We start from the raw sequence: 23762 nt of genomic DNA on the forward strand, positions 1-23762 counted from the left end.
TCAGGAAACAAGAGATTAGGGAAGAAACTGAGGTCCTGATATCCTCTCAAGGTCATATACCCAATGACCTAATTTCCTTTCTTTAGGCTCTGCCTCCTAAAGCCTCCACCACCTCCCAATAGCATTCAGGCAGGATAGATTAGAGAAGATGAGGCATAGTAAACAGCTGCCAGGAATTAAATAAAACAAACAAATTTAATCTTAAAGCAAATACAGGAGATATTCATCTATTTACTTAGCTGAAGATTAAGAGATCAAAGTCATTTTAGTGAGGCAGGATAAATTAAGGGAAATGAGGCCTGATGAAGTCAGCTTAGAAGCACTGTCTTCTACCTTGAGGTATCTCACCTCAAGAATTAGCATCTGTTTGATGGCAGGATGTCTCCCTTCCTGAGAGAAATGCCTCCAAAAATTAAAAGGTGGACCACAAACATAAACAACAATAATGGCAAAAGAGAGGCAGCAACTTAGAAAGTGTAACAACACCAAAAATAATTAAGAACAGAATGTATCTATCTATATAACTTTAAGTCTTTATCATATGAATACTCCTGTGGCTCCCTTTGAGAGCACTCACACTCTGTTAAGAGTGTGACTCTGTCTTTCCGCTTGTCTGTCTGGTGTTTGGCCATCTGTCTGCTTGCTTGCTTACTTAGTGAAGCTCTGCCATGTTTTCCTTCCTTCCTTCCTTTTCTCTTTCTTTCTTCTTTCTCTTTTTTCTTCCTTTCTCCCTCCCTCCTTCCTTTTTTCTCTTTCTTCTTTTCTTTCTTTTTTTTCTCTCCCTTTCTTTCCTCCCTCCTTTCTTTCTTTTTTTCCTTCTTTCCTTTCTCTTTATTTTCTCTCTCCCTTCCTTCCCTCAATCCCTTCCCTTTTTCTTTCTTCCTTTCTCTTTCTTGCTTTCTTTCTTCCTTTCTCTTTCTCTCCCTTTCTTCCCTCCCTCCCTCTCTCCCTCCTTTCTTTCTTTTCTCCCTCCCTTCCTCCTTCCTTATTTCCCTTCCTCCTTCCTTCCTCTTTTGTCCTTTCTTTTCTCTCTCCCTTCTCTCTGCCCTCTCTTCTTTTTCCTTCCTTGCTTTCTTTTCTCTCCCTTCCCCTCATTTTCTTTTTTTCTCTCTTCTTTTCTTTCTCTCCTTCCCTCCCTCCCTTCTTTCCTTTCTTTCCTGTTATGTCTTGTCCAAAAATTTCTATTCTGAAGTCAAGGACCCTAAGTGAAGAGTCCCTACTTTTAGAGGGAAACTTCACAAGCTCTTACCTGTATCTGGTGACAGCATCATAGGCTGGTGGCCAGGCCTTCAATATTGGAGCCTAAAGGATATTCTCATCTAAATGATAATACACACTCGCACGTCATGCAGCCTTCACCACGGTTCAGCTCCAGGCTCAGCTCCACATGCTTCTCTCCCACAAAGCAGAAACTCATGCCCTGTCTAGCTCCCTGGCAACTACCATTCTCCTTCCTATCTCTGTGGATTTGGTAGCTGTGGATTGTGTTTTGAGCAGGAATAGACCTCTCCAGAGTCTTCAGAATAGATTCTTCTGTGCTTTGTCACAGGCCCTGCCTTAAGCCAGGAGAATCAGCGTGAGTGTGTTCCCATGACCAAAGTCTGTGAGTGCAGTGAGAGCCACGCCAGGTGTCATGTGCCATGATAACAACAGAGGCAAGCTTAGGAGAGGCTTTTCCCTTCTTTCTGAGATGCTTTCTGAGCCTTGTATGGAGCAAAGCCAAATGCCTCCAGGCATAGAATCTATACTAGACTGTTGGTGTCACACCCAGTTGCTCAATGGGGTCCATTTCCTCACTCACAGAGTTGGGACAAGAGCGGCTCCTACCCAAGCCTGTGAGGACAGAGGGAAGATGAGGCTGGTGTAACGCTGATACCTACTCATGAGCAGTGCTGTAGCAGTGTCTGCCTCATCTCATGTTGCTCTTCTCAGCTTACAACCTCACCTGGCACTAAGTGCTATAGCAATAGAATCCCATTAGTAAGAACACTGTCAGGAATTGGGGATTTGCTGACTCTGATGTGGCTGGGGAATCCTGTCATCCTTCCAGATCTCTATTTCTTTGTATACCTAACACCTATTATTTATACCATATGTATAGAATTGCAACTCAGAAGTTAAAATGATATATATTAGGTATTTCTTTGATTTAGTTACTAGATAGGGTATTGCCATTGACACAATATAGTAACAAGTCAGAAGTTACTCTTAGCCATGCCTATAGTCCTGGCTACTCAGAAGATTGAGACCTGGAGGAGCCTGGGTAGAAAATCCATCTCCAATGAATCAGCTAAATGCTGGCTCTGAGGCATGGTTTAAGAAGTAGAGAGCCAGCTATGAGCAAGAAAGCCAAGTGGCTCTGAATTTAAGCCCTAGTATTCACACACACACACACACACACACACACACACTTTCCTTCTCTTTTCATTTTTTTCACTCATTCTGAGACCCCCTTTTCCAGTAATCAGTCCATTCTTCTGAAACTAAATGAATCACTCAGATTTGTGTATATCATGTATGCTATAGTTACATTTTAATGGGATGTTGTCATATTTCTTATACATTGTTCAGGCTTTTTACACTCAGCAGTAATTGTTTCATGTTAGTACACACATGCACACACTCCATCTCACCTAAATTTCATGATTAAGAATCTATCCATTCAAAAAAATATATATATATACACTTTCACTTGCTTAACATTAGATAATTAAATTATGAAATAAACATGTTTTGTTTTGTCTCCATGTGTGAATCCTTTGGGAAGAATTTCTGAGATCTATTTAGTGCCAATGACTATTCAAAATGCAGTTTTTCAACTGATGCCTCTTCCCCTTATGGCCACAAGGGGGCAAATCAAGCCAATCATCATCTGCAGGCTTGGCTCAAAGGGAAACTGGAAGGGCAGTGAGGCTTACCTGGTATTTCTCTGCATTTTGATAGATGGACTCCACCTGGAGACTTCCTTTCCCAGTCTACTGGCAGAGGCTGAGCAGCTGTGAGCCTGGCTGAGGCTCGTCATTTGGAAGTTTTCCCCTCTGCCTCTGCTGTCTGGTGAGGCATGATGATTACAGAATCTTCATGTGGTAGACCACACCCAGCATGGGATCACTCATCCCAAGGTTAAAAAAGAAACCACTCGTGTATCCTGAGAGCTAGTGGATGGGTTTTATGTTAGAGATGGGTGTGTATGACACACTGTTGAATGGTGTTGAGACAAAGAGTGAGGGAATGGAGGATCCATGACACTGGGTTCTTGAATACATGCACAGAAAGGTGCATAGTGCAAGTCCATAGTGCAGTCCAGGTTCAGACCTCATCAGGTGAACAAGTCTATGTTCATGTGTAAATATTTAAACAACCAAATTTCAATAAGCAAGTCGGGGTTGGAGGTATAGCTCAGGGGTAGAGCACCTGCCTACCACATCCAATACCGAGTTCAAACTGCAGTGCTACTAAGAAGAGCCAGATTTGTGGTATTCTTTTTATTTTCTGAAAATAGGCTGTATTCAAAGGAAACTGAATTGAAGGCAATAAGGGTGCAGCATTATCAAACACCAGGTCACAGATGGCAGCTGTACATACAGGGCTTCAGTCTTAGAAGGGGAATCTACTCAATGCGCTTCCAGACCCTGTCACATAGCCTATGTCAACAGCAGCTCACCTGCTATGACTGGATCTTCACCCATAGCACATACAAAAACATCTCCCATGTGATGTGGTTCACATGAGCAACTCATCCACAGTGTGGCTCAAGTTCTTCACTTTAGTCTGAGAGCAACAATATGCAAGACTCAATCTACACTGTTATTTTAAGCTCTTTAGCCATATGCCCAATACAAACACGTAACAGATCATCTTTATTTAGACATGGTTGTCTGGATTACACATACACACACAGCATGAGGGAAAAGGCTTTTGCATCTAAGAGACCCTTGAAGTGGATGCAACCCAAGTCAGTGTTGAAAGGGAGAAGCAGCAGCATCCAGTTCACTTCACTAATGAGATTAAAGATTCCTGATGAATATATTCATGGGTGCATCTCAGCATCACAGCCCATCCTGAGTGTGCAGACCTTGACTGATACAGATCTAGGTTCAGGCTTTCAGTGGTTCCCATTCGTCCTTGGCTGCTGCTACACAATCGAGTTCTATGAGACTAAGGCTGCTCACAACAGTCAGGGACTCCTGCTTCCAGTGTTTTTCCCCTGGAGTATTATCTGCTCTAAGGCAGCGGATCTAAAATGCATTTTCCCCTGGGACAGCCCTGACCATGACAGCTAGTGTTGACATAATACACAAACACCTGAGAAACCTCACACATTGCATTTTTCTGTGCATGGATTTAAGAACCCAGTGTCATGGATCATACACACCCATCTCTAACACAGAACCCATCACTGGCTTGCAGAATACACAAGTGGTTTCTTTTTTAACCTTGGGATGAGTGATCCCATGCTGGTAGTGGTCTGCCACATGATTCTGTAATCATCATTGTCATTTCTCACCATACAGCAGAGGCAGAGGGGGAAACTTCCAAATGACAAGCCTCAGCCAGGCTCACAGCTGCTCAGTCTCTGCCAGTAGACTGGGAAAGGAAGGCTCCAGCTGGAGTCCATCTATCAAAATGCAGAACCCTTCCAGTTTCCCTTTGGGCTAAGCCTGCAGACAATGGTTGGGTCGGTTCGCCCCCTGGTGGCCATAGGGGGAAGAGGCATCAGTGGAAAAAGCAGTTTGAATAGTCATTGGCACTAAATCAAACTCTGAAATTCTTCCCAAAGGATTCACACATGAAAAAAACCCCAAAACCAAAAAAAACTAACAAACCCCGAAAACTTATATAAACATGTTTACTTCGTAATTACCTTATTTGATCAAGTAAAACTACGTATATGTCCATGAATAGATAGATTCTTAATCATGAAACATGATTGGCATGGAGTCTGTGTTTATGTGTGTGTGTGTGTGTGTGTGTGTGTGTGTGTGTGTGTGTGTGTGTGTGTGTATGTGCGTGTACTAACAAAACAATTACTACTGAATATAAAAGCCTGAAAAGTCTATAAGAAATATATCATGGCATCCAGTTAAAAATGCAAGTATTAAGGGCTGGAAAGGTGGCTCAGTGGTAGAGTGCTTGCCTGGCATGCATGAGGCCCTGGGTTCAATTCCTCAGCACCACATAAACAGAAAAAGCTGAAAGTGGTTCTGTGGCTCAAGTGGTAGAGCACTGGTCTTGAGCTGAAGAGCTGAGAGGCAGTGCCAGGCCCAGAGTTCAAGCCCCATGACCGACAAAAAAAATGTTACTATATTAACATACATGATCTACACAATTCTGATCCATTTAGTTTCAGACCAGCTTGAGCTCAACACTGAGGCCTTGGGGATACACTCATCTAAATGATAACATATATTCACACTGTCATGCAGCCTTCACCACAGCTCAGCTCCAGCATGCTTCCATCCCACAAAGCAGAAACTCATTCCCTGTCCAGCTTCTGGCAGCCACCATCTACTTCCCATCTAGGTCAACTGACTAGTTGAGTGTGTAATTGACCATTTAAGTTACACTTTTTATTTCCAAATAAAAACATGTTTTGTGATCCCATTCTTGTAATTTATCCACAGGGCACTTGCACTCATCGTGTTTGTGACAAGAAAGCTATGCAATCAATGAACTGTGTCTAATAAAGGACTGGATAATAAATTATGGTACTTGTTCATGTAGGGAAATGGTATATATCTGGACCCATTGAGTAGATATATGGGTAAGAAAGTGCAGAAGTGTTATAGTTCTCATTTGTTTGGAATAGAAGCAATAAGTAATATCAATACTTAACATAATTAAAAATGTGTCTGAAAGCAGTATCATGAAGCTTAATGAATAAAGGCCACAAGAGCTCCCATGAAAGCAGCACCTAACATGCCAGTACCATACTACACAGCTCTCTTAAGGTGCAGGTTACTGGAAGAGAAAAAAAACTACCAAAGAAATTAGAGCAAAAATAACAAGTACAATCATTACTTTCATCATGATAGTTAATTCAGAAACCTCAAGAATCAAATGAAAAGCTTTGCACAGAAATCAAAAGGCTTCATGTATTCAAACTATTAGCTACAAAAAAGAAGGATGGGATATCTAATATAAAATAACCACCAGTTGGCCTCATGTCTGTAACCCTAGCTACTCAAGAGGCTGAGATCTGAGGATCATGGTTTGAAGCCAGCCTGGGCAGGAAAGTTTATGAGACTCATATCTAATTACTACTGAGACGCTAGAAGTAGAACTGTGGCTCAAGTGGCAGAGCAAGCTTGCCCTGAACAAATAAACTCAGGGACAGTGCCCAGGTTCAGAGTTCAAGCTCCAGGCCTGACACAAAAAACTCCACAGGTAACTTAATCATAAATACTGAAATTAGTGCAGTTAAAAAAAATCAAACTAGTGGAATTTTGTCTCTACACTTAGAGATAACGTTAAGACACACATCAAAAGCCACTTAAAGCTTTATAAATCAAGAGTATGAAGCAGAATTTTAAGATTTTTTGTGTCAACAAACTATTCAAGAGGCATACAATAAACAGAAATATCTGTCTCCTATAATAAGAACTCTTACAAATAAAAAGGAAATACAACAATACAAATGGAAAACAGGCCAAGGAAAGAGTTCTCAGCAAATAACACACACATAGCTGAAAAACAGATATGTTTGGCTTAATTCATAGAAGAAATGCAAATTAAGACTAAAAGGAGCTGGATGTAATCCTAGCTACTCAGGAGGCTGAGATCTGAGAACTGTGGTTCAAAGCAGCCTGGGCAGAAAAGTCTGAAATTCTTATTCCAAATAACCACCAGAAAACTGGAAGTGATGCTGTGGCTCAAAGTGGTAGAGCATTAGCCTAGTGAAAGAAATAAGGGACAGCACTTAGGGCCTGAGTTCTAGCCCCATGGCCAATGCCATGGTAGCTGAGGATACTGCAAAAGGAAGTAATTCACCTCACACTCCTGCACTGTGGGCCTCAGATGTTTTCAGGAAGACCTGTGCAACCTGAGGGCCCTTCTAGCTCTAAAGTCAATAAAAGCAGTAGTGTACCTATTTAGCAAGATCAAGGTCCTGAGTTCAAAACCCCAATACTGACCACCCCAAAAAAATTATTTCCAAGAATAGAGATTTTCCACTGAATGGTACTGTAAAAGACAGACAGGTTTGTTTTTTTTTTTTTTTTTTCCCCACAAAAACTTTTAAGACACTGGGTGTCTTTTGGAAGTTTTCCTTTTACACAGAAGAAAGGGACAAAAGTCATGTTGGCCCAGTTTTGGCTTAAAAAGGTCAGGGTTTCCAATGTGTCATCTTGGGAAGGTTCACATGCATTCTCATGAATGCTTGCCTACTGGAACAGATCCATTAGTTAGCTGCCTCCAACCTCCCACTTGTTAATTTGGTTGGAGTATTTGTTACAACTAATTCACATGGGTCTGTTTTATGGACTTTATTTGTAACAAATACATAAAAAAAAAATCAATGTGAAAAAGAATCAAGGTTTGAAGTAAGAGGTCAGTCTTTACACAGTGTCTTCTGGAGAGTGTCCCCATCTGCATTTCACTTTCTCAAACGCTTATAGTCCATGAGCAGCACAATTAGCCTGTTACGCAGGGTTCGGATCTTGCTTGAATAGTGCTGTTGAAACAGGCTCTTCAGCTTCTGCCTTAACAAATCCAAAGATGGGAGATGGTCGCAGTCTGGTATATTCAACATGGTGTGGAAAAACTCCTCCCACATCTCCAGATGAGGAAGCCTGAAGAGACAAAGCATCAACAGTGGATAAAACACAGACTTCAAAACACACAATATGCTCACACATTGACTCCTGAGAGCCTGGATGGTATAAGAGGACAATTCCCACATAAATACCATTTACTGACTGAGAATGCAAGTACTGTCAGGTACAGTGGCTCAAGCCCATAATCCTAGCAACTTGGGAGCAGAGATTGAGGAATCATGGCTTGTGAACAGCCCAGACATAAAAGAAGTTTATGAGATTCCATGTTAACCAATGGCTGGGCACAGTAATGCATACCTGTTACCCCAAACTATGAGGGAAGCTCAGCCTTTGCTAGGTGCAGTGGCCTGAGTCTGTCATTTCCAGTGATGACATGGGGAAGCCTAAGGAGAAGGATCCAAGCATATGAAGTGAGACCTATCTCAGAAATAACCAATGCACAAAGGGGGCTGGAAGTATGACAAGAGGTAGAGTGCCTGCCTAGCAAGCACAATTCCCTGAGTTTTTCCAGTAATCTCCCCTTCAAAAAAGAAAAAAAAATGGAAGCACTGAACCCATCATAAACAAGAAAAACAAAAGATCCAACCAAATTTCTAAACACATTCGGTTTGAGAAACATGGTTGAAAAGCTATCTGCTTCTGGCTGGTTGTGAATAGTACAGAATAGTCAGAATCTCATAATGCAGCTGAACCAAGGAGACAGCAGACAGGCTGCACTGCTCTGAGTGTGCTCAAGCTTTAGAGTTCCAGACATTAACTTAATTTCTTGACGAGAATCCCCTAGGGAGAAAATACTACACCGATGTTGGACTCCAGAGCCTGGTCACCGGGTCTGTGAAGGGGAGCTTCAGTCTTTCCCTTCACTTGCCAGAGCTGGAAGCCTTCTGAACAACCATCCGGTCCTCCCATTATGAGCACAAGAAAGAATGCAGGAAGAATGCTCAATCTGATGACTCATTACACAGAATAAAACATAGCTGTTTTAGTCTTCCATTTAGAGATTGAACCTCATCTATGTATGGCACATGACATTTCATAAAATTATTACCAGCTGCTTTTTTGTTCTTCAGTTTTGGAAGATGATGGGGAGAGTGAGGAAAAGTTTTTGTTTCTAAAGAATATCAACATGTAAACTTCCAGTAAGCTGTGTGTATGAGAGCACTTTTCTGTATGAGTTTTTATTCCTCAAAAACGTTAAGGAAGGTGGGGCTTGGAAGGCAGCTCAGTGGCAGAGTGCTTGCCTCACACGCATGAGGGAGGTCCTGGGTTCGATTCCTCAGCACCACATAAATGGAAAAAACTGGAAGTGGCATTGTGGCTCAAGTGGTAGTGTTAGCCTTGAAATGAAGAGGTGAGGGACAGTGCCCAGGCCCAGAGTTCAAGCCCCATGACCGACCAAAACACAAAACAAACAAAAAAAAAAGCATTAAGAGAAGGAAGTATTAGTCATATAAGGAACATACATGTACCTAACCTTACACAGCAACGGTAGTATATTCATTCACAAGGTGTTACTCTGGAAGAGCCATCCACACCGACAGGATGAGCTCCAGACCATTCTTGAAATTTTGTAGATCAGAACAAACTGTTAGTGAACTAAAGTAAGATAAGGATGGGACTTAAAATTTGTCCTATAATAGAAAGCTGTGTCCTCCTACTATATAACTTTCAAAGCACCTTCATAATTTCCTTTGCTTCTTTCTTATAAGAAACATCTGAGAAGAATCTGCATTATTCCCATTACAGAGACAAGAAAACACGTGGGAAAATCCTGAGGCTCAGTGACATTAGGTGAGTCTTCCCACCCATGGGTAGAGAGAAACACTGGAGTTCACAGTATCCAACCATGTAGCTGGCAATTTTCAGTGATGCCATGTAGCACTGGTTGCTCCTGGCCCTTTTCATCTGGTGCTGCGGATGGAACTCAGGGCCTTTTGAAACTGAGCTACTCTACTGAGCAGCCCGTGGCTGTGCTATTTTTACATGTGGGGAAACAGCAGTGGTGGCGCCATGCGATCTGAGCATTGCCTGTGTCAGTACTGAGCTGTCACCACACTGCCCAAGACAGGTTTTCCATGCAGCGACAGAACTCCTTTTTCTGCCAGACAAAACTCACCACCATTCTGCTATATCTATTGTTTTCACTGTCACCCTATTGCCAATCCCCACCTTCTAAAAAGACCTTCAGGCTTCCAGACACCTCCTACATTTTTCACTCTCATGTAAGTGCCAAAGAGCATGCAGTATACTGTTGCAGCAACGCCAAAGTAATCAATCTGTAGAGAAAACACAGGTGCATGTCACTCAATAGTAATTTGCACACGAGCCTATAAATATGTAACTTTTAACTTGGACACTGTTATATAACCATAGGGCTTTAAAGATTTCTTTGAAAGCTACTGAGATGCCCCACTGCTTGTCTAGGCCCTGCCTGAAGCTTCCATGGGAGAGCAACACCCTTGCCTCCCGAGGTGGCCCCTTAGAAAGCTCTGTGCTTCTTGACCTAGTTAGTGTTCTTCCCAAGTCTTTTATTCTGTTGCATACGGCAAATACAACAGTAGAATCACTTTGCTTGGGAGCTCCAACTCCTTCCTCTGGGATTCTGGTGGTTATATGATGTTTATAACTGAAAAGAACCCTCCATTGTGGCCCAAGTCTGTAAGACAACAGACTGTCCCCCTCCTTGCCTGAGGAAATGGGAGATTAGCATTTGTGCAGGTGGAAGTCTTATTGGCAGTAGAATAGAAATCAGACTTGCACCGTGGCCCCTTTTAACTATGGCTGCTGAAAAGCCATAGTTTCTAGCCACCTGGAAACTGGGTAGAGATTTTGTTAATCTAGTTTCAAACTTTACTTTTGTCCTAGTTAGTATTCTCTTTACTTGAGAACTAACATTGATGGAAATTGTGCCACATTTCTTTAGGCTAGATGCAATCTTTTGGATAAGGTATTCTGGGAGGACATCTGGCAGCATCATCTTATAGCAGTCAGGTTCACCTTCTTGCCTGTGAAAACAGCCAGGTGTGTGCAACACTGGCTCAATTCTGCCCACAGTCAATAGGCTGGGGTGTCCAGCTAATTCTGGCCCAAAAAGGAAACCAAGCTGCTTTCATCTACAACTGAAGCTGGATCCTGGTAGCCTGACTTCCTTTTGAAAGATCACAAATCAGTGCTTTTTCCTAGGGTCAAACTTTGACAATGCATTTGCTTCCCTTTGCTGATGATAGACTTGAGAAAGGTATATTGCTCAGGAGTAATTCTATCTTCCCCCTCAGCCATAAGTTTGACCTTTCCTTCACCCACTAGTTTAATTAAGTAGAATCCCAAATTCATTTTGAAAATCTGATAAGAGAGAGAGGAAAAAGTTTTCAAAGCTCTTGTTTTACTCCCATACCTGGTAGTTCCATGGTTTGCTACTGAGCATTTCTGTACACTGAAAACCAGAAGTTTCACACTTGGCTGTAAATGTAGTTCCTTTTGGAAAAAGTCTCATATCGATACTCTGACCCAGGTCAATCAGTGCCAAGCCAGCAGCTAAATCATCATCATCATCCTGTTTCAAAAATCTAGATTCAACAAAAACAAGGTCAAGATGCATGAGCACAAACAGCAAGCGGCTGCTAGAGAAGGGTGAAGGAGGCCTGTTACAGAGCACTTGCCTGTTTCCCAGGATGAAATTGTCTGGTTTAACGTCTCCATGAATGATCTCACAGCTGTGAACTTGTTCAATCATGTGGAGCATTTTGATAGCGAAAGAGATGACGATAGCCTGCGGCATCACTTTTTCAGGGGTATTTTTATAGAGGTTAATGGCATTCTAGAAACAATACAAGTGACACCCTGAGTTGGTTGTGGAGGATACATGAAATTTCTAGTCAAAAAGGCTTTGCCTCACCCTCTTGTCCAGCAAAAGTTCCAACCACAAAAGACAGGTGCAAGGCATAAAGCAGAAATGCACTTCAAATTCATGACCATATCATGGAAACAAAACACTTACTAATAATGTTCCATAGCTGTAGAGCTCTCCTACTAATATGCTGCCATTTTGAAATAAGTGGGCAGAATAGAACTTGATAAACATGTACTCCATGGTTGGCTTGAGTCTCTCCATTAGCTGGGTCCCAATGTAGAATTCCCAGGGGTTGGCAGGCTTCTGGACCTGTAATACAAATCAGATCCATGACATTCATATCCCATTTCACATTCTGGATAGGATACCCAGAAAGCAAGCTCCATTCCAATAAACGACATGGTATAAAGAGAGATGATAATTTATGAACTGCTTTACAATATGGGGCTTACTACTACAGGATAATTTTAGTGGCAAGGCAGTTCTGAGTCTTCAAAGGATAGTTCTTTTTTTTTGGGTCCAGTCGTGGGGCCTGAACTCTGGGCCTGGGCGCTGTCCCTCAGCTCTTTAGCTCAAGGCTAATGCTCTACCACTTGAGCCACAGCCCCACTTCCACCTTTTTTCTTTTTTCTTATGTGGTGCTGAGGGATTGAACCCAGTGCCTTATGCATGCAAGCCAAGCACTGTACCACTGAGTCACCTTCCAAGCCCTTCACAGGATAGTTCTTATGTAATCGTTCACTACAGATCTCAATGAAAACACAGTTTTAAGGAAAAAAAAGGAGGCAAAGAACTTTTGTTATAAAATTCACTTCTATATTGCTTAAAAAGAACCCCCTGAGATCATTTACCTTTAAAATACATTTCTGCTTATTTTTCACCTCATTCACATCTCCAAGGATAGCTTCATAGACCTGGGCAAAAGCTCCTTCTCCAAGAAGGCAATTGACATACACTAGCGAAGGACCTTGGAAGAAAGGTGTTAAAATGGTAAAAGGCCCGAATCATTAGGGACTATATAATGAAGAATCTGTATAATTTTTCTTAGTTTTCAACTGCTCTGATGAACAAAAATAAATAGGGAAAGGTCTAGAAAAAAGTGAAAGAAAGACCTGGCATCAAAGAGGCTTCTTAACAAATCTCTGGCACAGAGGTGTGATGTTGGCTCAGGACATTGAGCTGCATGGCCTTGGGCATGTGTCTCCCTCTCACCAAGGTTTTCACATTTTAGAAAGGGTACTAGTGCTTCCTGCTTTGTATGACTTTCGAGATGTTGGTAAGAACATGTAAAAATCTTTTGTAAAGAGCTAATAAACAAAGTTTGGGACAATGTATGTGTTTTTACAACAGAATAAAAAGGACAAAGTTCTACATAGTATACAGCCATTCCCCTACAATTAACTTTTTGTTTTGTGTGTGCATGTGTGTGTGTGTGTGGCTTGAACTCAGGGCTTACGCACTGTCTCAGAGCTTTTTTTTTTTTTTGCTCATGACTAGTGCTGTATCACTTGAGCCACAGCTCCACTTCTGACTTTTTTGGTAGTTAACTGGAGGTAAGAGTCTCCCTGGCTTTCTTGCTTGGGCTGGCTTTGAACACAACCTTCACATCTCAGCTTCCTGAGTAGCTAGGATTACAGGCATCAACCACTCCAATCTGGCCTATTAACTCTACATAACTATGGCAGGATTGTCACAAATAAAGATCCATAGTATGTTCCTATTAACTAAATGCCACACTTTCTTCAGATTTCACTAGTTTCTCCATGTGTTACAGGATATATTACTTTTAGCATCTTCTATATACATATTATCAAAGAATTCAAAATTATATTCTCTATGAATTCTTACCTAATTGGAACTCAGTTTTAGGCTTGATGGTTGGAAGTTTATACTGGTGCTCAAAAGTATTTAGATATGAACTCACTGGTTTAGAAAGTCCAGATAAAAGTTTGAGAATCAAGTCATTATCCCATGGGTTTTCAACTGTAAACTCTAAGAGAAAGAGGAACATTAAAAGGAACAAATTACTCTAATGAAATTTTAGAAAAGCAAGTTGAGACATTAATAAGTTTTCAAAAGCTTTGATCTTAATAGAATATTAATTCAATAATAAACTCTTTTCAAAAAATGTCAGAACTGATATTTCAGTGTTTTTGTTGTCATTTTAAATTTGTAAATTTGGCCAATATTCATTTGTTGACAAAGGGAATCAATTGGCTATATCTTTCTCAATTTATGGAGGTACTGGATCACAACTTTAATGATGACAACTGTGTCTAAAGACACGCTTGGACATTAGTTACTTCTAATGTGCTCAGACACACATATTCTTTAACTGTTTCTCCACTTATAACCACATGCATGAGTATGAAGTATTAGGGATCAGTCCCAAGGCCTCTCACATACTAGGCTAGAGCTACTCTTCTACACTCTAGCCTTTACAAACTATTTCTACCACCTATGCACAACTTGCACACAGGAGATGGGCTTTGGGTCCACAAAAACAAAAACACTTTTTAAAGGGAAGACAAAGCCTTCTCTCCAAGAGTGTTATGAAAATTCTGAAAGCTTTACCCACTAGGTGTTTATCATTTGCTTAGAATTAAGCATGTATAGAACACTGTTCAGATCACTTCACATTTATTAAGGAACCAATGTTCACTTGGTTTTTCCAATGATCCCACAAGGTAGATACTAGCATTACTTCTGCTTCACACAAATGAAAGACAAACATAGAGGGAACTAGAACCTAAGGGCCTATAATTCTGTTTCCCCTCATTTTACAGACAAGTCAGCATTATATTTGTAGTTGAGAGCACAGACTGCAAATAGACTACCTAGATTCTAAATTGGGTTCTAATGCTAGCACTCCCACCTAAGTAGTCATGTGACCTTGACTAAGATTGTTTCAGTTCTCTTTTTTTTTTGGTCAGTTGTGGGGCTTGAACTCTGGGCCTGTCCCTCAGCTCTTCAGCTCAGGGCAAGCGCGCTACCATGTGAGCCACAGTGCCACTTCCATTTTTCTGGTGGTTTAATGGAGATAAGAGTCTCATGGACTTTCCTGGGCTGGCTTTGAACTGTGATCCTCAGATTTCAGCCTCCTTAGTACCTAGGATTACAGGTGCAAGCCACTAGTGCCTGGCTAATTCCCTCTTTTAACAATAGTTGTCTTGCTATCATTTAAGATTAAAACAAATTGACTTGCCCATCAAATGTATTGTCACTAAACGGAATTGAGATGCAGGCATGAGTTCTGTTCTGAGCATGTGTTCTACTCAGTGATGTGCAAGTCCTCGTTCTGATGTTTTTCACAACAGCTTTTCCCATACTGTTCTTTTTTTTTTTTTTTTTTGATCGGTTGTGGGGCTTGAACTCTGGGCATGGGCGCTGTCCCTGAGCTCTTCAGATCAAGGTGAGTGCTCTGTTTGAGCAACAGCGCCACTTCCAGTTTTCTAGTGGTTTATTGGAGATAAGAGTCTCACGGACTTTCCTGCTTGGGCTGGCTTTGAACTGCGATCCTAAGATCTCAGCCTCCTGAGTAGCTAGGATTACAGGTGTGAGCTACCGGCACCAGTCCATGCTACTGTTCTTATAGCAAGACTACAATTGAACATCTGTGCATACTTGCAGCATTGACATTCCCAAGTGAACTAATCTGTGTCCATTGTGCTTGAAGTGCAGGGCTGGCATCTGATGGGTGCTCCATGATGTCAAGGTCACTGCCTCTATGTTTTCGAGCCTCAAGGATCCCCACTGCCTCATGTGTGAGCACATCACCCTTGGCAGGCTGGCGAGGCTGGTGTACAGATGCTGAAGACATGTCAGGCAGGAATGTTTGTACTGGACTTTTGTCTTGAATTACACTAGATATGTGACAAGTGTAAGAGACAAAGAAAGGTGATTAGAAGCCTATTTGATTTGATCACATGAAAGTTTCACAAAACAGTTACCTGTTAGTTACCATTCTAGGAATGCCATTTCAAAAGTGCTTCACAGGCTGTTGATTAAATCATTTTTAGACTAATACATAAAATTAGTATATGAATAGAAATAAAAATTAAAGACATATAATGTCTTAAACAAGTGAGGTGATACACAGGGTATTAGTGGTAGAAAATTGAGAGGAATGAGTTTCTTCCCTCAAGTTCCATCTAAGAATGCTACTGTAATCAGGTCTAATTTCATTTTAAGAAGATTTCTTACATGATATTGAGAGAAAAATAAAATATCAACCATAATTCAATATCTTAATTCATTTCTATAAACACACATACATATGTACATGTGTACATGTATGCAAAGTTATTCCTCATTCATCAATTTCACAGTGGTGAATTCACCTACATGCTAACATTAATGCATAACTACAAGATGCATACTCATGTGATTTTGCATTTTTCATTTTCAGATTTTCAGAGAGCAATAAAAAATTTGAGTAAACCAATATACATATTCCCAGTATCAAGTGAAAACCAGGTCAGGCTCTGACTCACTGCTTTACTTTCATACTGTCTTTTTTGGGGTATAGGGTCATGTTTTTGTATTCTTGTGTTTTTTTGTTGTTGATTTCATTATTAAAATGTCTTCAATTTGTTGCAGTATTGAAATGCAGTCTGATACTCATAAGTGCAGGATGGCTGTAAAGTGCCTTGTAAGAAAATATAGGTATTAGTTAACCTTCACTTGGCAAGAAGTACAGTCTCATTGGATGTGAATTCAGTGCTAACAAATCAGCCACATGTTATATAAGATGTCTTAAAAGAAAACATTGTGACCAGAGGCCCACAGGACTAACCTTGCTTTTTCCCTAGAACAGTGGTTCAGTATAGAGAACAGACATATGGAGAACCACAAAGAAGAGACTTTTGATTGTGTATCTCCACTTACATATGCCCTTGCATCAACATATACACATCCACAAATATATAAATGCTTATTTTCACATGAGTAAATCTATATATGTAATTTAATATGCTGCTAGTTTTACTTCTTGTCACATTTCCATTACTGTAAATTTCTTTAAATTTCTTTTGGAATAGTTTTAAAGAAATGTTGTAAGGATGATAGAAAATTCCTATCAATTTCCTTTAATGTTATCAGCTCCTATTAGAAGGTACTTCTGTGAAAACTAACAAAAAAACACTTGCACTGCTACTCAATTCTGTCATTTGGATGTTGTCAGTTCTTCTACTATTGTCCATCTTCTATTCCAAGATCCAGTCCTAGATATGATGTTGTAGTTAGCTGGACTGTTTTTTTCTCTCCTTACTCTCCAGTGACAATTCTGGCAAGGCTTTTCTTCCCAGGACCTTAACAGAACTGGGTTTCTGATATTTTTCTCACATCTACACTGTGATGACTGATGTTTGGGAAGATGATCAGAGCAGCACAGTGTTCTCCTTCTGTGGCATCAACATGTATCACCATGATTTATCATTGGTGATGTTAACCTGTCTGTCAGGTTTCTTACTACTTCCAAGGATTTTAGTAACTTATTCACTATTTAAATAGATACTAAAGGTATTTATACACAATAAAAAGGGCTTCCAAACCCTTACACATTGCTTTCTAATGATATGAGTATCCAAATTATTGTTGGTGCACAAATAATAAACTTTCTCCATGAGAATGAATTTTAAGTTCTTTTCTTCTGAATATCTAAAAAGATAGAATATCACCTTGTCACCTACCTATTGCTTATGGTAAAAAAATAACCCTCACAGCCAGGCATTGGTAGCTCATGCCTACAATCCTAGTAACTGAGGAGGTTGAGAATGGGAGAATTGTGATTTAAGGCCAGCCTGGACAGAAAAGTTTGCAAGATTCTACCTCAACCCACAGCTGGGTGTAGTGATACACATCTGTCATCCTAAGTTATGTGGGAGCCTGAGGTTGGGAGGATGGTAGGACCAGGACAGTTCAGACAAGGAAACTCCACGAGACTCCATTTCCATGGAGGAAAATGGATGCAGTGGCATATGCCTATAATCCCAGCAACTATGAAAAGACTAAAGTACGTAGCTCAGCAGTCTGCTTGCCTGAGTGGGAAACAAGACCTTGTCCTAAAAATAACCAGTGGGAAACAAGACAAGAGGCATGATAAGTCTTGTTTCCTTACAGTTTAACTGGTACAGAGGGAAGGGAAGTATCAAAGAAAATAGACCCTTGGCAGTGTGCATCTCACTGGATTTTTGTTCTCTTTCTTTTAAGTTAAATCTCCCCTTCCCCGCCCCTCCACCTCTGGTGCCATCCTGGGGCCACTTAGAGCTTGGGCAATCCCGAGCTTCTTTTGCTCAAGGCTAATGCTCTACCACTTGAGCCACAGCTCCACTTCTGGTTTTCTGGTGGTTTAATGGAGATAAGAGTCTCAAAGACTTTCTTGGCTGGGCTGGCTTCCAACTGTGACCCTCATATCTTAGCCTCTTGAGTAGCTAGGATTATAGGCATAAGACACTGTCACCTGGCTTCTTTTAAGTTTAACTATGGCTTAAAGTAGTCTTGTGAATCAAAAACTTGCCTGGACTTTGGATAACTCCAGGTAGCAGTACAGAACAACACCATGCTATGCAATCTCTTGTTGGCACAATCCTCTCACCAGAAAAATGAAGAGAAAACACATAGAAAATGGCCAACTTACTGATAATAAAATTAATGCAAAATTGATCTTGCTCGTCACTTGAGAATCCTATCAGTGGTTTTTTGTTTGTTTCTTTTGGTAATATAGCTTAGCATGGTGGTAAAAACAAGGTTTCTGAAAAAAAAAGGCCTCAAATTCCAGTTCCATAAATCATGAGGCCTATGACTTAAAGTCAACAACTTATTCCTCTGGGAAGTGATTTGCTCATCTATAACAGAGAATAGCTCCCACAACCCTGTTATTGTAAGGATTAACTACAGGGCACAGTATATGAAAAGCATAAGTACCTTGCCTAGAATATAAGTACTTAAGAAAGCAGCTATTTTTAGTATTGACTATATGGAATGTTATGGAAGACGTTTACTCCTGCAAAGTATTGCACCTTGCACCAACACTGAAGGAAGCTTAAGCACTATATCTTCTTCTCTTAAAAGAAAGTTACTAATTTTTTTAAATGACAATGGGTATAAAGGGGCAATTATGTGTTGGTACAACTCTGCAATGGTTTTTGTCTGCTAAGAGGATTTGCAGTTTTAATCTTGAAATTGAATGGAAGTCAATTGTGTTAAATGTTCTCACAAGAATTCTGTTACCCCAGCTGCGCTGCTCTTATCCTGCTATACCCAGTGCTCAGGCTCATGACTATGGTCACAAAATTCTTACTTAAAAGGTACCAGTGAAGAAAAATGCCATGAGCCCTTGAAGGTTTGGATTAGGTGTTCAATTACAGCTTAAAATGCGAAGCAACAATGAAATGGAGAAAACAGAAAAATCATACTATACCCGAATTTTCTGTCTTTAGGAGGCTGTACCCTCTTTTCATCATGAGAGTTTAAAGTTGCACATGTACCCTGTGTTGTCACCATATTTTCTGGAACATACAAAAAAATAGAGACAGACACATTATGTGCACATGTGTGTATACAAACATTTGATATTTACAAAGTCTGGAATTCCTTTTTTATGCAGACTTGCACAATAGTTTCAAAATTGTATTCTATGATAAAAATTGCTATATAAAAAGTAATTTATATCTATTTTTCCTATGAACTTGCAGAAAATTACTGTGCTATTGGTCTTTACCAAACATACCAAAACTTCAAGCACAACTGTTCAAGACCTTTGAAAAATCAAATTTTTCAATGTAGAGTGGGAAGTTGGATGAATCAGTGTCAAATACATAGCTATTGTATAATACAGCTTTCTTAAGATATATTTATTACAGATTATATTCAATGTGAGCCAAGAACCATGTCTCCTAAAAACAGCCTAATGTCACAAATGAGATGGATAATTACTGCCAATTAGGATGTGATTCTTTCCTTTATCTCTAACATATCCATCTAAATCGAGTCAATAAATGTTCAATGGCTGATTTTAGAATTTGCTCTTTGATTTCAAAGGGAGAGGGTTGTGTGACTTTTCATATAACAAATGGGATTTCTCTTTCCATTCTTATTGGGAGACTACTGAGATAGAATTTGAACAAATTAGAAAACACTATTTGAAATGACAACTATATCTTCGCCTAATAGCCACAAAAATACTGTATTGCTTGGCAGAAAATAAAGTATAAAGTAGTACCTTCATATTGATGACTGCTTATTTTGCCCTGAATAAGGAAGTATAATGTACAAAAAAGGATATTCTAAATACAATATTTCCTTTCATTTAGCACAATTAAATCCTTTGGTTTCACTTTGGCATGGAAAAAAGTTGCTATAAGATTGAAAAATGAGGAATAAAATTACTGAAAAAAACCTATTGGGCTCTGTTTTCTCTGGCTGGGAGCAGTTCTTCTGCCATAGCTCACCCCTAAAAATGTATGCCTGCTCCAAGTTTGCCTCTACTCCCTCCTTGGTCAGGAGTACCTGTCAGCTGCTGAGCTGACCACTATCTGCCGTGGTACTGAATCAATCGATCACAGACACTGACAGATGAGAGCCATAGCAGCTTAGCAGGCCCATGTCCCCTGACCTCACGTCCCCAGCTACAGCTTCCAAACCAGCACCCTCAAGGGACATCGACACAGCAGCCAAGTTCATGGGGGCTGAAGCCGCCAGTTGAGGTGGCTAGTGAAACTGGTGCCTGCCTCCCCCACCCATCACTCCCCTCTTGGTAAGTCAGTCTGTCCACAGTGGCCTGCCACTCTCTGGACTTTTTTGTCTTAAGGATCATAGGGACTATAAACAGAGAGTCAAAATGCTCACATATACTAGCAATAGGTATTTGTGTGTATGTGTGAATTGGCAGTGTTTCGGAGCCTCATCATTGGTTATGCCAGGAATCATCTGAAGCAGCAGCTCTTCTCCTATGCCATTCTGGGCTTTGCCCTCTTGGAGGCCATGATGGCCTTTCTCATCATCTTCACCATGTGAAGGAGCAGTCTCTACCTTCCATACTTTTTGCCCCGATGTCTTGTTTGCCCTGTATGTTCCTTTTCCTGTACCTCCTCAGGAAGTCTGGGGAAAGTGGTTGGCTCAGGGTTTGACAGAGAAAAGACAAATAAATACTGTATTAATAAGAAAAAAAATCAATTGGTAGTCTAGGCACTGGTGGCTCATGCCTGTAATCCTAGCCACTCAGGAGGCTGAGATACGAGGATTCTGGTTTGAAGCCAGCCCTAGGAGGAAAGATCATAGGATGCTCACCTCCAGTTAACTACCAAAAAGAGGGAGATAGAGCTATAGCTCAAGTGTAGAGAGCTAACCTTTAGGAAAAAAGCTTGGGGACAAAGACCAAGTCACGAGCTCAAGCCCTAGGACCAGTACACACACATACACACAAATAGCTATTGCTAATATATGGGAGCATTTTGACTCTCTGTATATAGTCCGTATGATCCTTAAGACAAGAGTCCAGAGAATGGCAGGCCACTGTGGACAGGCTGACTTACCAAGAGGTCCCTAGCAGGCATGGGGGATGAGGGGTGGAGGTGGCAGGCACACCAGTTTTAGAATCCAAAGAGGACATGAACAGTAACAGTGCTTTCCGAGCATAGGGATTTCTATGTCCTTCAGCTTAACAAACTTTACTGAATCAATTTTTAGTTGATTGAGATGGTTCAAATGTGGTTATTACTTATCATGGCTGCCTTTAACCTAAAACTATGTATTCTTATCTGTAGTAGGCAGGACAGACATATTAGACTTCTACCAAGTAATGCTAATATTCTATGTAACCAAGCATTAGACTGCAGTAAATCTTATTAGTCAGTCTCTCACTGAAAAGGTACTTGACTTCTCAATGCTAAAACATTAGCTTCTGTTTATAGAGCCAGAGCGGCAAATTAAGAACAGTCAGTTGACATTTTGAAAGACTCTTCACAGATTACAGTTTCCTGAATGGAAAGCTTTTATTTTTAAAAAAATTCAAGTAGCAAGCTTGTGATAGCATTTAGCAATAGCCCATTTTCAACTAAATTCCCTTCTTCAGATTTAAAGAGATGTAAATATTGACCCCACCCAAAGAAAAACATAAATGAACATACTAGATTAGTAATCTAAGAAAAGAGCATGATTCCGTAGTCAAAACTTTTGTTGACAGGTTCTTAAGTCCACTAAAGTATGCTTGCATCTGATAAGTGAAATTCTTTGGTCACTATTTCATTGCTGCTTTAGTAAATAGTTATTATTTTTATAAGTACCAGCAGTGATATAGTCTGGCCAGTAACTTAATACTAGTTAAAATGGTACAGTGGTTTCAGATTGCATAGTATACATACTTTTTTCAGTGCTAGAGTTTAAACTTGGGTGCTCAAAATTGTGAGGTAGGTGCTCTGCTACTTGAGTTATATACCTATCCCTTTTTGCTTTTGCTGTTTTGCTAATATGGTCTCACATTTTGCTGGTGCTGGCCTCAATTGTGATCCTCCTTTTTACATTCCCATTTAGCTGGGATGGCAGGTGCTTAGCTTTTAATTGGTTGAGATGGGAGTCTTTCAAACATTTTGTCCAGGCTAGGCTTAAACAGCAATACTCCTAATCTCAGCCTCTGAAGTAGCGAGGCTTACAGGTGTGAGCCACAGTACTCAGCTGATAGAATATATTCTATAATTGGCTAATTAATAGCTAATAATTAACTGCACTCAATGTAATTTTAAAGCTTAACTCATAGGTATAAAGTTTTTTTATATAAGAGGTTTTATATCTGGGTGGGGTGGAAAAAAAACTATTAGTCCTGTTACTCTTTAAAAATATGACTTTATTACTCTCTAAAATGACTTCCCTTGTATAGTATACTTGGTTAAGTGTCCAAAATAATAAAATTTAGACACATAACTTTGTGTTTGTCTATTTGCCTTTAAACCCTTCTATAATTTTTTCTTTCTTTTTATTCCTTATTGAAATAGGGTCTTGCTACATAGCTCAGGCTAGCTTTGATCTTCTTGCCAGTTTCCTGAATGCTAGGATTACATGCATGTACCACTACATTTTGCTTGATATTTTTTCCCTTTCTACCTATTTATTAAGTTTTGAAAATACACAGACTTTATGAATACTACCAAAGGGAAAAAAAGACAACTGACAAATTTTATAATTAATTTTGATTTTCAAACTCTTATAGAATTTTTTTTTTTTTTTTTTTTTTTTTTTGGTCAGTCGTGAGGCTTGAACTCTGGGCTTGGGCGCTGTCCCTGAGCTCTTCAGCTCAAGGCCAGAGCTCTACCACTTGAGCCCCAGCACCACTTCCCTCTTATAGAATTTTTAAGAAGAAAAACTTAATACTAAATAAACTAAAGTTCATAAAAGACAGACACTAAAACAGTGTGATACACACCTTTATCTTCTAGCATGTGCTCTGAGTCTGCTGGAAGCTTATGGAACGGTGTAGATACAAGTTGGGCAGCAGGTGTAAAATCTCTGGTGCTCTTAGGACTGGGTGCAAGGGTTTTGTTGCAGCGAGTACCCCAGATGGTTGAATCATCTAAAAACTCTTCAGTGTGAGGCATTTCCTACAACAGAGGAAGAACTGAAAAGCAGCAATACTTTCCCTGTTTTGTCTATCACATTTTAACTCATTAACATGTTAAGATGTAGCCAGGTGCAGGTGACATAGACTTGCAGTGCCTGCTACTCAGGAGGCTAAAGCAGGAGGATCACTGGAGCTCAGGAGTTCAAGACCAGCCTGGACAACATAGTAAGACCTCATGTCAAAGAAACCAAAACAAAGCTGAAAAATGTTTATTAAAGAGGACTTAAGGAAAATCAAATGTTAACTTTTTACCTCTAGCACATCTCAGTAGAGCAAAGCACATTTTTGTTTTTGCTTTTACATTTTTAAGTTTGAAAAAAAGTCTAGATTTATTGAAGAGATACAAAGATAGTAGTACACAGTTCTTCTCTTCAGTAAGAATTCTTTAACCTCTCCTAGAACCTGGTACATTCCAAAGGTAAACAATTAACTAACTTCAGACCTTATTAGGATTTCACTGTTTTCTCTTAATGTCCCTTGCCATTCCAGGATACAATCTAGACAGTATGCTGTATTTAGCTGTCCT

The 23762-nt window shown here is 40.1% G+C and overlaps 1 protein-coding gene across 2 annotated transcripts in view; it reads right to left on the reverse strand.

The window, feature by feature from the left end:
• Positions 1-7469: 7469 nt before the first annotated feature.
• Positions 7470-23762, reverse strand: part of LOC138821166 (mitotic checkpoint serine/threonine-protein kinase BUB1-like) — a 44866-nt gene continuing 28573 nt past the window's right edge. For both annotated transcript variants that reach the window (XM_070013249.1, XM_070013248.1), the window contains 10 exons: positions 23042-23216; positions 19046-19133; positions 15250-15488; positions 13474-13617; positions 12477-12592; positions 11773-11934; positions 11435-11592; positions 11170-11341; positions 9945-10051; positions 7470-7790 (listed from right to left, as the gene is read on the reverse strand). In XM_070013249.1, the coding sequence (XP_069869350.1) occupies positions 7595-7790; positions 9945-10051; positions 11170-11341; positions 11435-11592; positions 11773-11934; positions 12477-12592; positions 13474-13617; positions 15250-15488; positions 19046-19133; positions 23042-23216 (1557 nt within the window). In that variant the 3' untranslated portion in view covers positions 7470-7594. The remainder of the gene's footprint in view (positions 7791-9944; positions 10052-11169; positions 11342-11434; positions 11593-11772; positions 11935-12476; positions 12593-13473; positions 13618-15249; positions 15489-19045; positions 19134-23041; positions 23217-23762) is intronic.

Source organism: Dipodomys merriami, unplaced genomic scaffold (genome assembly GCF_024711535.1).
Source record: "Dipodomys merriami isolate MVZ:Mamm:240054 unplaced genomic scaffold, mDipMer1.0.p SCAF_90, whole genome shotgun sequence".
In the NCBI taxonomy this organism is placed as follows: Eukaryota; Metazoa; Chordata; class Mammalia; order Rodentia; family Heteromyidae; genus Dipodomys; species Dipodomys merriami.